Below are 15,461 nucleotides of genomic sequence, written 5' to 3' on the forward strand. Positions count from 1 at the left end.
ACCTATGGCCGGTCCGCTGATTGCGCCATCTCGGAGATGAACGCGCACATTAAGAGCGGCCGTTGTGAATATTGAGCCGGCCGTTTTACGGGCAGATCAGAGAGGGGAATATCATTTGTAACACACGGCACGCCGCGGGGCCAACGCTCACCATAATCTTTCAGTAACGTTCGGTAATTGGGCAGTTTCCGACTTGGATCGGAAGGGTTGGAACGCGCTCAAATCGTCTCCAATTATGGCGACGGGCCCACGTTGATGGCAAGCTTTGGACGGGCGGCTTCTCCTTTGCTTTAGAATTATCTTAGTCGCGAACAGTAAGGCTGCAATTAATGAGGACTTATTTGATTGCTGATGATTTAAATCAAAGTTAAATACTGTTTATTTATACATCCCTTGACCCTTGATATTTGGATTATTTTCTTCCACATCATCCTTGCAGTATTTTTGCCATCTGGGTGAAATTTCAGCTACCTTGTGTCTTGTGTCTCTGGTGTGAAATCCTTTGATGTGAAGAGCAAAGTACCAGGAAAGTATTTTGATGATTTTTGGATCATTTGTATCCACACCATCCTTGCAGTATTTTAGCCAAGGGCACACTCTTGGTAGTGTGATAGCTAATGTTGAATTTTGACATGTTGTCATCATCTGGGTGAAATTTCAGCTCCCTGTTGTCTTTTTTCGATGCTTTGTCTCCGGTGTCAAATCCTTCGATGTAAGATCAAAGTATTTTGATCATTTTTGGGTCATTTTCATCTTCTTCGATGCGAGTTTTGAGGTGGGCCACTTTACCCAATTCTTATCTTATGTAATCTTCACAATGAAGACTTTTTTTCAATATGGCACAATGTGTTCTCTTATCACTCGGAATTTATTGCAGTCCATTGAGCCGTTAAGATGCTCTTCTCTCTCCCAGTTGTATTCCCTTCTCAAGGTTTCTTATTTTCCTGTAATTGAGGTTTTGAGTTTTTCCTTGAACTTCTACGAGCTTGGTTCAGGGGATGTCAATGTTCGATTGCCATTGTATCATGGCGTCTGTTTATTTCTGTCTGAAATGCAGACTTTCAAAACTATATGTTAGTCCTGAAGGTTTAGTACGGCTAAGTAACAAGATAAAAAAAGAGGATTGCGACATTTCGCGTCATCGTGTCCCCTATCAGCTTTGTACGTGAGTCAAGGGTTAACAACATGAGCGTTTAAGGCTGGTAAGCCACACCGGCACAAAAGAACAGCCACTCCATCATTGCAGTGTCACAAGCTCATTAACGTCACCATATATTCAATTCCGCTACGGCTGGGAAACACGCGGGTAGATTTGGAATAGGCTCCAAATGATCCAAAAGTGATTAAAATTTTGACCATTTCGTCACCATCTGGGTGCAATTTCAGCTCTCTAGTGTCTTCTCTCAGTGCTCTCTATTTTAATATATCATCACACAATTGTGCCAGCTGCTTATTTAGATCATTAGGGTATCAAATCTCTCTTTTCCTGACAAAAATCATTTGCAAGTTCAACCAATCAAGGGGAGAAAAAATTCTAATCTTAACAGTAAATTTGATACCTGATTTTTGGGGGGCGGAAAACAGGCTTGGTGCTAACATATAGCACCAGTCAAAATTTTGGAAACACACAATAATTCAATACATTTCTTTATTTTATTAAGAGGTTCCAGAATTGTTGATGAATGCTTAAAATCAGCGGTAACTCAAACAGGCTAAATTGAAGGCACCTCAGAGTGTGAACAGGGTTTCTGCAGCTCTAAGCAAATTGAATTGAATGCTTTTAAATACCGTGACAGGAACAGGACATTTTACTTTTCAAATTAGGAACAAATGAATTGGGAACATTGTTGCTAATTTTTGCTTCCTGACTCTCTCTCTATATACATATATATATATATATATATATATATATATATATATATATATATATATATATATATATATAATTTTTTTTTTTTACAGCCAAGAAAACAGTAACTGGAGTGAAGCTAACTGTACTGCGAGGTGGAAAAGGGGGAGTCCTTCTTTGGCCCTTTTGGCTGCCGCCTTGGCCGGATTGCTGGCCCTTAGCAACCTTTGATAGTTTGGGGCCCGGCTTTCATTGGTTTTCTTTTCTTCTCGCTGCTTCCCGACTCTCCCTCTTGTCCTTCTGCCGCCGGCCCTCTTCTTCCGCCAGCCCCCCTCCCTCCTCTCCCCTCCCCCGGGTCGGGCCGCATGGGAATGGAAGCCTTAGGAGCGCGGGCTCGGTTCAGGATGGTCGGTCCCCCACCACGGTGGACGCTTTCTCCTCTTGACTGCGTCCATTCCATGTGCATTGCAGTCAATCTGGAGGTGTGGATGCCAGGGGGAGGAGCCAAGGGAAAGCCGGGATTGTTGTCAGCAGGACGGACGTCCTCCTCTTCCGACGGTGTCTCGGTTTCCCTTCCTATAAATCCACGATTGTCTTTTCAGGCTTGACTAATTGTCTCGGTTTGTTGGCTCTTGATTTGAATCTTGACTGGGTGGGCCCCCTGGAGGAGAATCATTCCCCCGTTTTCCACTTCATGAAGTCAGGGTCAGCGGAGAGCTCCTATACAATTGTCAAAGAGGCCTTGATGTAGGGGACACCGTGTCTTCCTTCCTGGTCCCGGGAAGTTCTTAGGATTTGGAGGTTCTGCCCAAGACTGTGCTCACGCAGTTCGTTGGTAAGCTACGTGCAACGCTGGCATTTTTATCGGAAAGTCCTCCGTCCCCCGAGCAACGGGCAAACGAGGAACAAGCATGCGCTGAAGGCTGGAGAAATCGGCATTAAAGTAACCACCAAGTCCAATTTCCTAAGACCCCCGCCCTGAACTGGCCCCCGCCTTCAACTCCCACCCCGTGCCGTCCCGCCACTTTGACATGCTAAATGCGGCAATTTTATTTTTCTGCCTCCCGCCGTGAGGAAGTGTCCTTTTCAAAGTGCTCCGCTCACCGTGCCTGAAAGTCCAAAGCCAAGCGCTGTTTGGATTGCTCCTCTTTGCCAAACAAAAGACAGGAGCTGGGATTACCATTTCACTTCCTTTCACATTCCAGCTTTCAACTTTTTTTTTTTAGCGGTCGGTCCGGTTAACATTGTCAGAGCTCGGAGGGCATGACGGGACTGAGTCATGATGGCAACAAACTCAAAAGTATCCTGAAAATCAAGTATGTCCACTTTGTGACCGCTTTGAATGCGATGGAAGTGGACGAGTTGTTCAGGTTCTGCTCAACACCCGTAGAAATAAAACACAAGTATCTTTCTTCAAAAATTGTCAAACACTGAGGCACACTGTCATTTAACTAGTCTGGTAGATAAATACTATACATTTTGCATTATAAGCTGCAACTTTTTTTTTCTCATGATTTGAACCCTGCGGCTTATAGTCGAATGCGGCTTATCTGCATTTATTTTTTTGATTGGGCACCAGGGGCAATCCATCGATAAAGCAATGGTGTGTATCTGTTCAATTTGTCGATTTTTGGAACAACTATTAAATAGAACTTTAGAACAAAACAAAAAAAAGAAATAAGAAGACTATTGAAGTATTTATTTTGAGTTTGAACTGCTGTTTTACTCTGCACTGTTCTGTGGGTGATATGTTGAAAATATGTTGGTGCAGGCAAATTAAAAACCTTCCATAGACCATCTTTCTGCGTAAACATCTGATGTTACAACCTGCAGTTTGTTGCAGCTTATCTGTGATCTTTTATTTTTTTTCTTCTCAATTTTTGCTGCTGCAGCGTACTGTCCAAAAATTACAGTAAAGAAATATATAAGCGGGACAATTCAGGAAATGACCTTTTTTTACCTACCAGACATGATAGGGGTCTTTTAAAAAACAATTATCAAGAAAGTCCACTTCTTACCACCATAGGTTTCACAATGTCCTGTTAAAAGTGTGGCTAAACCGCCAATAAAAACATGTTTTATAAGGCCACGTTTTCAAACATGCCTCATAATGTACCTCTTCCAGGTATTTAAAGAAAAACAACTTTCTTTTCTCAGACTCGAGTCTCTTCCTCCCCCCCCATCTCCCTTTGCTTTCTTTTGTGAGGAGAGTGTCCTCCGGGCTGCTTTCTGTGGGATCTTGACGTCCTCCTAATGGCTCTGGCCGGCCTTTTTGTTTCCCGTCTTAGTGTTAACTTTCTGCCTCATTGAACTCGCGCCCGACACATTGAGACTCTCATTCAAAGCCCGGAGCCCGCTGATTTACATTTGGAGCCCCATCCGAGGGGCTGTAAATCATATCGCCTTTTCTCAACTTAATTTGTCGGCCAAAGAATGGCGTTCTCGCTCACCGGAAATAAGAGAGGAGGGCGGCCCCGCCCCTTCCTGTTTGAAGGCCAATTGATTTGCTAACAGGCCGGTCCTCCTTGAATAGTGAATGATGAGGGATTGATGGTCCAACGCCATAAAAGTAGGCCATGGACTGCCATTATGGCACACAAAGCATGCCTTCCCAAGAAAAGGTCTCCGCATGCTTGAGTGAGGACGGCGGCATTCTCCCTGTCGCAGAGACAAAAATCAACCATATGTTTATCGGCGCTAGTAGTCACTTTACGAGGTTGCTCCGTTTTCTTTGTCTACTTCATCAACCTGCGCTTGGTATTCAGTCCGCATTTTAGCATCGCACTTCCTGTATTTTTAAAAAAATAATCTATGTAGCCTGTGTAATGTTTTGAGTGTGTGCCTGAAGATCAATCCATCCACCTGTCTTTTTCATCTCGTCCAGGTCAAGAGTGACATTTTGTCATGACAAATGGAAAAAAAAACATGTATTTTACATGTTAGCACTGTCCTTCAAAACATAATGAGAAGTTAGAACCCCAAAAGACATTTCAATATTTCGGAAAATATACCGTATGCTTTGCGGTGTCCCCCAAGGGTCGATGTTGTGCCCTAAATTGTTTATTATACATCAATAACATTTCTAATTCAGATATTCTGAAGATGCTATCTTTTGTTGATTACACTGATACTTTCACAGACTCTAATTGAATAAGTATCTTTTTTTTAATCTCATTTGCCAATGAACTGGCCAATCCATGTCTTTTAATAGTCCAATGTGCTCGTTGAGCACAACAACTGAATCGGCTTTAAAGTCTTAGTTTCTTGGTTTCTTGCTTTTTGGAATGTGGGTGGAAGAGTACACAAGAAAACTCACACAAAGGCAAACAGACAAGAGAAGAAACTGTCAACCCTAACCCACACAAGGCCTAAACGGAGGCATGTTTGCTAACGGTTTGACCATGTGGCATAGCTTTCGCAGCGATGAAGCTATCACTCGCATAATTGCCCGAGTCACTTTTGAAAGTCCAAAAACAAAGCGTGGCATTCGACAAACAAAAAAAAAAGTCCAATTAGCTCACATTAGTGCTCCGTTTTGCAGCCATTCTTTCGTTTTGATATTGTGACACCAAGTGAAAAATGAGTGACAAGGATTTCATTAGGCTAAGCATATTGTTCAAAGAAGACCTCTTTGGCCATGTCAATCAAAAGGAAGTATTATTAGCTCTGTCCCGCCAGATAGCGCCTTTCATTAGTGCGGCTAAATGTCCCAGTGTGAAAGGAAATGGAAGGCGGCGAATGTCAAATCCCGCGAGAGTCTTGTCACAACTTCTGTCACTCAGCCGCACAGCCAAACAACGGCCTTATCGGACCAGGTCACGGGATCAGTGGTGCGCTGGGCATGCTCCTCATTCCCGTAGTGCTATTGATTTTTTTTTTTTTTTTTGTATTATTTCATCTGTAGCGGGTTTGTATATATGACCAGAGAGCGAGCGTGGGGGCAGTCGAGATGGAGAGCAAAAGACGGCGATAGAGGACAGGGCTTTCTATTCTCTCGCCTCAGGATTGAGTTGGAGGTGCCCCCCCCCCAACCCGTCGCTCTGCGGCCATTTGACGCAAATCGATGGGACTGGAGGGCCGGGTGTCCCCCGGGTGGCTCCGAGACACGGCGTATCTTTTGTGGGAGGGCCTCTGCCTCTTCAGACTGACAGGAGACGGCGCTGATGAAAAAAAGACAAATCTGGTATTGTCCGCCCCGGACGCAGGCGTGAAGACGTGTAACCTTTAGAAAGTGCCCCCCCACTTTACTCGTCGCAAGTGGAACCGACCTGTTTGATGGTTGGATTCCCCGCTGAGATTTTTCTCATTCTTTGTTCTTCTGCCGTGTGTCACGAATCCATTTTTTTAGGTGCTCAAATGGTACAGTTGTGTCGTGGCAACGTGAAGAAAAAACTGAGCAAAAAAATGCATGGAAATGACTATTTTCACAGCTGCGGAAGCATGTGGGTACAAATCCAGTGTTGGCCGTCTTGTGCGCAGAGAGGAGAAGGAGCGCTGGATCCGAGCCAAGTACGAGCAGAAGCTGTTCCTGGTGGGGCCGCCCCAGTCGGACGTGCCCCTGGGCCAGCAGCTGCTGCGGGCGGTGGTGGAGGACGACCTGAGGCTGGCCGTGGTGCTGCTGGCCCACGGCACCAAGGAGGAGGTCAACGAGACCTACGGGGACGGCGACGGACGCACCGCGCTGCACCTGTCCTGCGCCATGGCCAACGTGGTCCTCACGCAGCTGCTCATCTGGGTGAGTTTCGAACACGCCTTTCAAGGACGTCGGCCGCGGCCAACTCATTGCGACAAGTCCTGAATTTCCACCAGTAAAACACAATGAAGAAATACTTAATGTAAAGAAGCATCGCCCCCCTGAATTTTTTTAAAATGTGAAAAGTATTTATACTTTTAGACACATATTTAAGACAAACATTCCTGCAGTACACATATCTACTTAAATCTGAAATTATTCAACCATATAAAGTAACTGTACTGTTGTCCCTTTCGGTTCCCGTTTCCTTTGGCTGTGCGTAGTCTCACGGAGAGACGCGGTTATATTAGCAGTGCCCGGAAATCTAATTAAAGTGAAGTCTGTAGCTGCCCTCATTGGTCGAGGGCAGGAGTTTAATCTACTCCCGCTCCAACTCCCATGGTCGCGCGGGGAGCCAATCACGTGTCTTGTAGGCGTGCTCAAGAACTGTGTCATCAAATTCACACACGCTGTGACAGAGAAGTGCAGGGCATTGTAAATCTCTTAATGACATTTCTTTTGCAATAAATTGGATTTTCAAGTGTAAGCTCTAATTTTTATCATGTTTGGTCAGCTATAGGCTTCACTTTAATTAGACTTTCGGGCGCCAAAAAGTTGGTGAACAAGAACAAGAAGAAAAAGAATTGATCAATTTTGATTTTGTCAAACTTTGATGTTGGCGTGTGAGAGAATGAGGGGTTTTGTGTGAACTTGCTTGTTACAGTATGGCGTGGACGTGAAGAGCCGCGACGCTCGCGGGCAGACGCCGCTTTCGTACGCCCGGCGTGCCGGCAGCCAGGAGTGCGCCGACATCTTGCTTCAGCACGGCTGCCCCGACGACTCCGGCGGCCCCGCCCTGGCGCCGGCCCGCCTCTCCAACCCCAACGTTAACAACAACAACGCCCAGTGTATGCTCGACCGCAGCATCAGCATCATGTAGGGGGCCCCGTGCACCCCCACTTCTTCTCACGTCAGGATGGGACCGGCCTCTTTGTAAAGATTGCTTTTATGGTCTAAGATGAGCTTTGTTTTTTTTTAAATACCATGCCAGTGAAATACTGGAACCCCCAAAAGTGCCCCCCCTCCCCCCAACCTTTTCACCCAGTATAGAAAGTCGACCAAGGGCCACCTTCAGTTCATAACGAGCCGACAAATGATTCGTCTGGCGTATTACGAGCGCCGACCATTGGCGTTTCGCGCCCCTTCTTGCTAAATTCTCTCTCGCAACAAAATATAATTGATTGAATGATTGTTTTTTTGTTTTTTGAACATCAAAACACAAATATCATCAAAAGAAACAAAAAGAGAAGTAAGGATCAATATATTTATTAAGTACAATTATATTTTCAGAAAAAATTAGAAATGAATTAGAAGAACTTAGCACACTCCCAGAAGTGTGCCATCCTTTGACTTAAACCTGCAAAAATGATGTGGAAAAGAATGATCCAAGAATGATCAAAATACTGCACAAGGGTTGACGTCAATTTCTTCAGCTTCAGATAATCAACACTAATGTCAGTTTTTCTTCATTTTTATATACATTATATTCCTTACCTAGAATTGTATGTAGGTAATACATGTGTCGTATGTATAGCAACACTGCCACCCAATGGTCACAGTTATCACTACAGTGCTCAATTGGCTTATCAAATAAGAACTAGCCAAGGGTGTCAGCTACTCTCCATAAAAAAAGAAGAATTTTACTATTCCTATTCCTATTTTAAAAGATGAGAATTCTCATCCATGGTCGTGAAAGAGTTGACGTTTTCCACGTGAATGACAAAGTAGCACGAATAAGAGAAAAAGTGTGAGAATGCACCGGGCGAAACGTGACGGCGCCTGTCTTTGATCTTCTATTCACGGCGGTCGACAAAGCAATTAGGGGTCAAAAGAAGCGGATGACGGGTACGCTGAATGCCTAATAAAGGAGGTGATTGCAGGTGATGGTCCACATTGTCGCACAACGATGTAACCTCTTCAATCACAAATCATTCAAAGCGCCACAATTGCGCCATTACTGCGTCTTTGTGAGAAGATCTCCATTGTGTTTTCGGCAGATTTGAAATGCTTCGTATCCATCCATATTTACGGGTGAAATACAATAAGCACAGGCCGCTCTAAAACGTCGTCGTACATACGCGGCCTTGTGTGGTATTTTGTTCAATCCTTTCATATTTTACATCACATTTCACAGGAAAAGCGTTGAAAGAAGAGACTAGGGAGCTGAAATTTCACCCAGATGGCGTAATAGACAATGCCATTATTCTGTTGGATGCTAATGCAACATCCCTGTCTAAAACACGTTTCTCCAAATGTTGTTTTTTTGTGGTTTGCCAAAACCGTTCCATTGTTGGGAAAGTTCATTTTTAAACAGGAATTGAAATTTAAAAGTAGTTTATTAGCCTATCAGCTTTCTTGGACATTCAAACCCCACATATTTTAATTCTGATGTTATTAAACATTTGATGAACTGAAATGAAAGTTGTAATTTTTACAAAAATAACCATCTTGGAATTTAAAAAAAAAACAAACATCACAGTAAGGCTTGACTTTACCTGGAAAAAAAACATCAGATCTGAAATTGAAACTGCATATTTTTCCTTCGGCTGAAACACGTTCTTTTTCTTAAACGGCACCGAATAACCAACGGAATGATTGTGGCCCTTCGTCTGGGGGAATCTTTGAAAGCGTGCCAGCTTTTGCTGATTGCATTGTAGATGTACTGTAAAACTGGCCTTATTGACTCCACGCACTTGTCTGAAGTAGCATTTTTGCCGACATGAGAATAGAGAAGCCCATACTTAGCACAACATGAAGTGTTGTACATATTAGTTAACAATCTTCCAGAAACGGCCGCCATTACCGCTTTTGGGTCAAAAAGCCTCTTGAACCACAAGCCATATGTTTTTATATGTTGCCATTTCTGTTGTTTCTCTATTATTATTTTATATTTTTTTTATGATTACGCTACTCGCATTTGGTCACAACATGACCATCTTTGGTACTTGTGTATAAATGATGTACATTTGACATATTTATAATGCAGTATGTAAATATTTTTTGGGGGGGTTGATTTTCTCGTGTTCCTATTTTCCTTTTTACGTTGAGAAAGTGCAGCAAAGAAGCTAACGAGTAACTTGTTTGTGTGCTTGGCTGACTGTTGACCCATTAATAAACATACAATAAAACCATGTAGCCTTCCCTTCTTGTAGGGAAAACCACAAGTCTGTCTCATGTTTGTTGTTTATTTAACCATTCATTAACAGGGGCTTCTCCCTTTAGCTATCTTGCTTGCTAGCTAGATACTAACTAGCTTCATCACCTGTTAGATAGAAGCTAACTGGCTAGCTAAATCAGGCTTTAGATAGAAGCTCCTAAATACTGTAGCTAGCTAGATAAATAAATACTGTCATACATCTGTCCAGCTAGCTAGCAGATGAAATTGTTTCCTTAAAATTGTTTTGTTCAAACTACAGTATTTTTTGTTTATTTAACCATTCATTAACAGGGGCTTCTCCCTTTAATCATTTTGCTTGCTAGCTAGATGCTAACTAGCTAGATCACCTGTTAGATAGAAGCTAACTAGCTAGCTAAATCAGCCATTAGATAGAAGCTCCTAAATACTGTAGCTAGCTAGATAAATACTGTCATACATCTGTCCAGCTAGCTAGCTGGCTAAATTGTTTCCTTAAAATTGTTCTGTTAAAACTACAATTTTTTTTTTTTTTTTTTTTAATGAAGTCAAGAATGTTCTAAATATGTTCTTATGAGCTACCACTTGTCTAAACATTGTATACTGATTAATATTGCGTCTTTGGGGGGGGCGGCCATTTTGCCCCATGTCGACTGAAAATGACATCACCGTCGTTCAAGGCTCAGTTTGTCACATGACCACACACCAGAAAACAGGTGAGACTTCATGCTTGTTACCTGGGGGAATCCCTTTAAAGAGCGAGCTAGCTAGCTAGCAAGCCATCACCGCAAACATCTCTGGTTTAAATGGTAGCGATGTATTTATCAATTTATTTTGGAGTCTTAGGCCACTTTTAAAGATCATATTGTGTTACATGTAGACGTTGAGGTTAGCATGGTTACTCTATGGTTAGCATCTTTAGCAGCATGAGCTACCTGCTTGGCATGCTTTCTGTTTCATGTCACACTTAAGAAGTCTGGACAAATTTGATGCGGAACATTCACAAAAGGTAAATATTGAACAGATTTGTACAGTCCTAATTACTGTCCAAGGACGACCAGATGGATTTGGAATAAAATATCTCTCAAAACTCAATGATAGTCCTTTTAGACACATGTGATAATTGGGCCTTTTACGTTTACCTTTGTCTTTGCCTTATTTCACTTTATCTATCTCCTCATTTCTCACATCTGACTGGGAGAACCTCTGCTCTGGACATCATCAAGACGAGTCCCCCCTCCCGTGAGCATCCTGAGGTAAGCCCGGCGACATATCAACTTCCTGCTCCATTTGAGGCCTCCAGCAGTGTTTGAAAGGGGATTAAGATAAAGAGGCAGGCTTAGTGTCGGGCCGCGCGGCACCGTGAGCAAAGTGAAAGGTTGCCGCGTGTCCAGCCTCCGCTAATCCGCTTCTTATTTGCGGCTAATCTCGTCTGGCCATATCTTCATCTCCTTCCTCTCATCGCCATTGTTGTGTGCCTTCATCACCTGCTTTGCGCTTCCTCCCTCAACACGGGGCCACAAAAGAGCAAAGTCGTGCTCCAAGGGGCCCTTTGAGAGAACTACGGAGGCCTGCGCTTTTTCCATTGTTTTACACAAAACTTTCGCCTTGACCCGTTGGCAAAAAAGTTACTCGGTCTACTACAATTGCCCCCCCAAAAAAATCCAATATTTATATAAATAAACGGTTTCAAAATTTGGATTTGTAAAACTTAGCATTGAATATAAAGCTTCTTAATTTTTGCCCATTATAAGAACTGAAGGTTACAGCGCAAAGCATTCTCAAAGAATCATGATGTAAAGAAAAAAAAAACATTAAAATTATTTTAACTTGCTTTCAAAACAAATAAATAAACCTGAAAATGTCCTGCACTCGCACCCCAAACAAGAATGGCTGTTTGCTTACCATTTAACAACAGAATTCATTCCATTCTTTGTACTTTTGCTGAAAAATAGTCATAATCCAACAAATAATATATCCAATTTCATAAAAAAAGTAAAATGTGGTGTAATTTACCTAGAGTATGTGTTGTCTAAAGCGTTTTACCAAGCTGTCATAATCAGTTTGTGGAAGTTTTTTTTTAGTCTATTTGTACCCCCCCCCCCCCCCCCCCCACACACACACACACACATTCGCTGAACTGACTATATATAACATTATTATCTATACAAATCGCATACATATTTATAAAACGGTATCCTTTTTAACATTAACAAAAATATAAAGAAACATACATCAACTTTCAACAACTACTTTTTACAGTGTTTATTTAGGTGACATCTTAGTCTTAATCTGAAAAAAATAACCAATTGCATCAAAGTGCCTGAACTTTTATTTTCCCTTGCAATTAAACTTCACATGGCCGATATAAATCTTTTTCCTTGGGTTATCCGTGGCCCCCCTGAACATAGGGGCCCACCCCACTATATAGACTGTTATGACAAAGTCCTTGATATGCTGCCTTAATAACCTTCATTGAGTGATTGTGTAACAGTTTCATAAGAATGCTCGTTAGACGACTAAAACAATCACAAACATTCTTCGCTGATGACAATATGCTATGACACATTTACAGTAAGTCAAATAGAAAAATGATGATTCACCATTCTTTTCCAACTGTCATTTCGTTACTCACTTTGAATTAGTACCAGTTTGTTAACCGTAATTACTGTAAGTAAGAATAAGTCCAATATAAAAAAAACGCATCTGCCTTATGTAGTTGATGAATGTGATTTTCCTTGTTGCCTTCTCGTTTGAAAAAAATCTCATATTTAAGTTAACGTTTATAGGACGCACCCATGCTTTAGGCCTTCATTTTTTGGGAAAAAAATGGTCATATTTGTCAGATTGTGGCATGGTGGGGAAAATTGTGGAAGGTGTGCACCTAAATGCAAAGAGACAGGCAGGGTTGGTTCAAAATAATCATTTATAATAAAAATGACAAAAAGTAAACAAGATCGAAGGCTGCATAAAAAGTAACAAAGCAAAAACAAAACCCTGAAATAAGTGCACTACAAAAAGACTATAAACTTGAGAAATCACAGGAATAACACAAACGGAGGCGACGTGGAACTGACAGAAACAATAACGGCAACATCGACAATAACACGGCAAGAACTGAAAGGAACCAGGAAATTAAATACACTCAAAACTGACAAAACAACAAGGCACACCTGGGCGTTACACAATTGGAGCAGGGAGCTGATTGGCAGACATGAAGGAAGACAGATGGATGCAATCACACTGAAAAAGACACTGACGCAAGGGGAGCAGAACTAAGAACACAAACTCAAATCCAAGACATGAAAGGAACACAAAACCCAAGACGGGAAATAAACAAAAAACCCAAATATTATCAACCGATGAATCAATCACACCGATAACCATCGAAGATTTGAAGCTTCTGCTTTTGCGTCTCCTGGCAAACTGTAGCTAGCTGCCATCTGAAGCGAGGAATAAGTATGAAAGAGGGCATTTTTGAAGCCGTTACAGGGATGCCAAATTGCAACCAAAGGTGTGCGTCTGCGCGAAGGAGTACCGGCCGCCGCCCGGCTCCTCCTTCACAAATCGTGTCTGACGGATGACTAAAGCATATTTGCACAACATTCCATTCATATTTCCCCCGCTTTTGCAAGGCCAACGTCAATGTTGTATCAAGGAGGCGCTGAGCAGAGCTTTGCCTAATGAGCTGTCTTCATTTGCATATGCTACATTACATAGACATTTGCTTCCTGTTACATCCTTTTAACCTCTTTAACTGGTAATTATGTTCTCCCTGCTTCACCCCCCCCAAGACCTCAACATCCATTCATCAATTTCAGCTTCATCTTGTCTGATGGCCACACGTCCCCTTAATCTCATCCCACCTCCGTCCTCCTCCTCCTCTCGGAGCTTTGTTGTACATAAACGCCGGGTTCCCGCCGCCCCGCCGCCATTTGCCCCCCCCCAGTCGGCTTTTGCCGGCGTTTCTCTGTTAATTTGCCTGAGAATGCATTAGCCGTAATGAAGGCTGAGGGCCGAGGGAATCCTCCAGGGTTCCATTAATCATCGCCCCCCCCCCCCTCATCCACCTCAGACAGGCAACCTTGATTACAAGTGGCAAGAAATTCATTAGAGCCGGGCCTCTGACAACTCTTATCTCCGCCGCTGGATCTGACTCATTAGGCAGCCAAATTAAAGCCATGATGGCCCTGATGAAACTCATCGCTTGTTTATCTTGTGCGATTTGATGCATCTGCTCATACATCACGGCGCGGACACCGGGCGCCCGCCCCGCGCAGTTGCCCTGCCGCCGTCGCTGGAAATCTCCAAGAAACCGACCTGGGGAGTCCAAAGCGGCCATCGCGACGCGGTGGCAACGAGGAAACGCGGCGTTCTGACCCGAGAACAGGAAATTGCATCCGGCTGATAATGATTGCGATATGATAAATACAATTAAATATCAATTACTTAGGCTAATTAGCATCATTAGCGCTATAAGACGTTGACATTCCTGCTCCCTCTGTCGCGTGGATTTAAACGGCGTCTTCTTTGACTTTATTTTACTTTTATTTGGCAGCTGTGACTCACACTGTTATTTTTTTGACCCATATATGTTGCACAGGTTACTTCTTTTTCTGTATTGCTATATATCAGACAAATACTTATTTATTTATAAGCGTTTCCCTCGCGGCGACAGACGTAACAAAAAATAAGAGCGGTTTCTACAAATCAAAGTCATTTGTGGTATTATTTCAACTTTCTCTAACTTATAATGCACTACTCATGAGTTAACTTTCACAAAATAATCTTGTCCGATTCTAATTCAATTGTAATTCAATTCTAATTCAAATATGATTAGTTAATAGTCCGTCGGAAACATAGATTTTCTCCAGATAATCTTAATAAGTTAAACATTTTGGGATTAAAAAAAAAAAAAAACAGTTGCGTGCATGCGCTTGTATGAATTGAGCAATATGGCGAGTTATGTGAATGGTGTTGCTGTGATGAATGACATCACTTCCCTCCAATGGGGCATCAGCAACAAAGTCAGATTGCATAGCTAGGCGGGACTTCATTTTGAATCCAAGTTTCAGAAAAGAATACACATAGGTGGACCCAGGAGAAAAAAATTTAGTCTGGGGGGGGGGGGGGGGGGGGTAATAGTGTGTGTGGGGGGAAGGGGGGGGGGGTCAAGCGCCTACCGATGACCCCAGGAAAAGCCTTTGTTTTGCCACGTGAGGTGTAATTGCAATAAAATCAGAATTGGCATACTTTTTTTAACTGTATTTTTTAGACACTTTGATGCACCTGCTTTTTTCTGATTTAGACTAACATGTAGCCTGTATAAACGCTATTAAAAATCAGTTGTTGAAAGAGGATTTACTGTATATTGTTTTTGTTTGTTTGTTTGTTTTTTGTTACTGCTATAAAAGAGACAGCTTTAGGTATACTTATACAATTTTTTTAAAAAGTGGCGGGGTCGCAAAAGGTTTTCTCTTTGGTAGGGGTTGTATAATTTTATCGTTTAAATTAAATAAATTAATTCATTTAATCTTTTAATTAAGAGGCACTGGGTTAGCACAAGTTCCAAATCTTATGTAATATGCCTCACTAAGATTATTTCATAATTTAAAATGAATTATTATCTCATAATTACATTTTTTTAAAGTTGTAGTGAAACTAAACTTTATCAATGTTATTTGCAT

At 42.3% G+C, this 15,461-nt stretch overlaps 1 protein-coding gene across 1 annotated transcript in view; it reads left to right on the top strand.

Moving 5' to 3' along the window:
- The window catches only part of agap3 (ArfGAP with GTPase domain, ankyrin repeat and PH domain 3), a 79,400-nt gene extending 69,595 nt beyond the window's left edge, over window positions 1-9,805 (top strand). The window contains exons 17-18 of the mRNA XM_088428736.1: window positions 6,329-6,584; window positions 7,306-9,805. Of these exons, the coding sequence (XP_088284862.1) occupies window positions 6,329-6,584; window positions 7,306-7,521 (472 nt within the window). The 3' untranslated portion in view covers window positions 7,522-9,805. The remainder of the gene's footprint in view (window positions 1-6,328; window positions 6,585-7,305) is intronic.
- Window positions 9,806-15,461: the final 5,656 nt, after the last annotated feature.

Source organism: Hippichthys cyanospilos, chromosome 12 (genome assembly GCF_059441005.1).
Source record: "Hippichthys cyanospilos isolate Australia breed blue-spotted pipefish chromosome 12, RoL_Hcya_1.0, whole genome shotgun sequence".
NCBI lineage: Eukaryota > Metazoa > Chordata > Actinopteri > Syngnathiformes > Syngnathidae > Hippichthys > Hippichthys cyanospilos.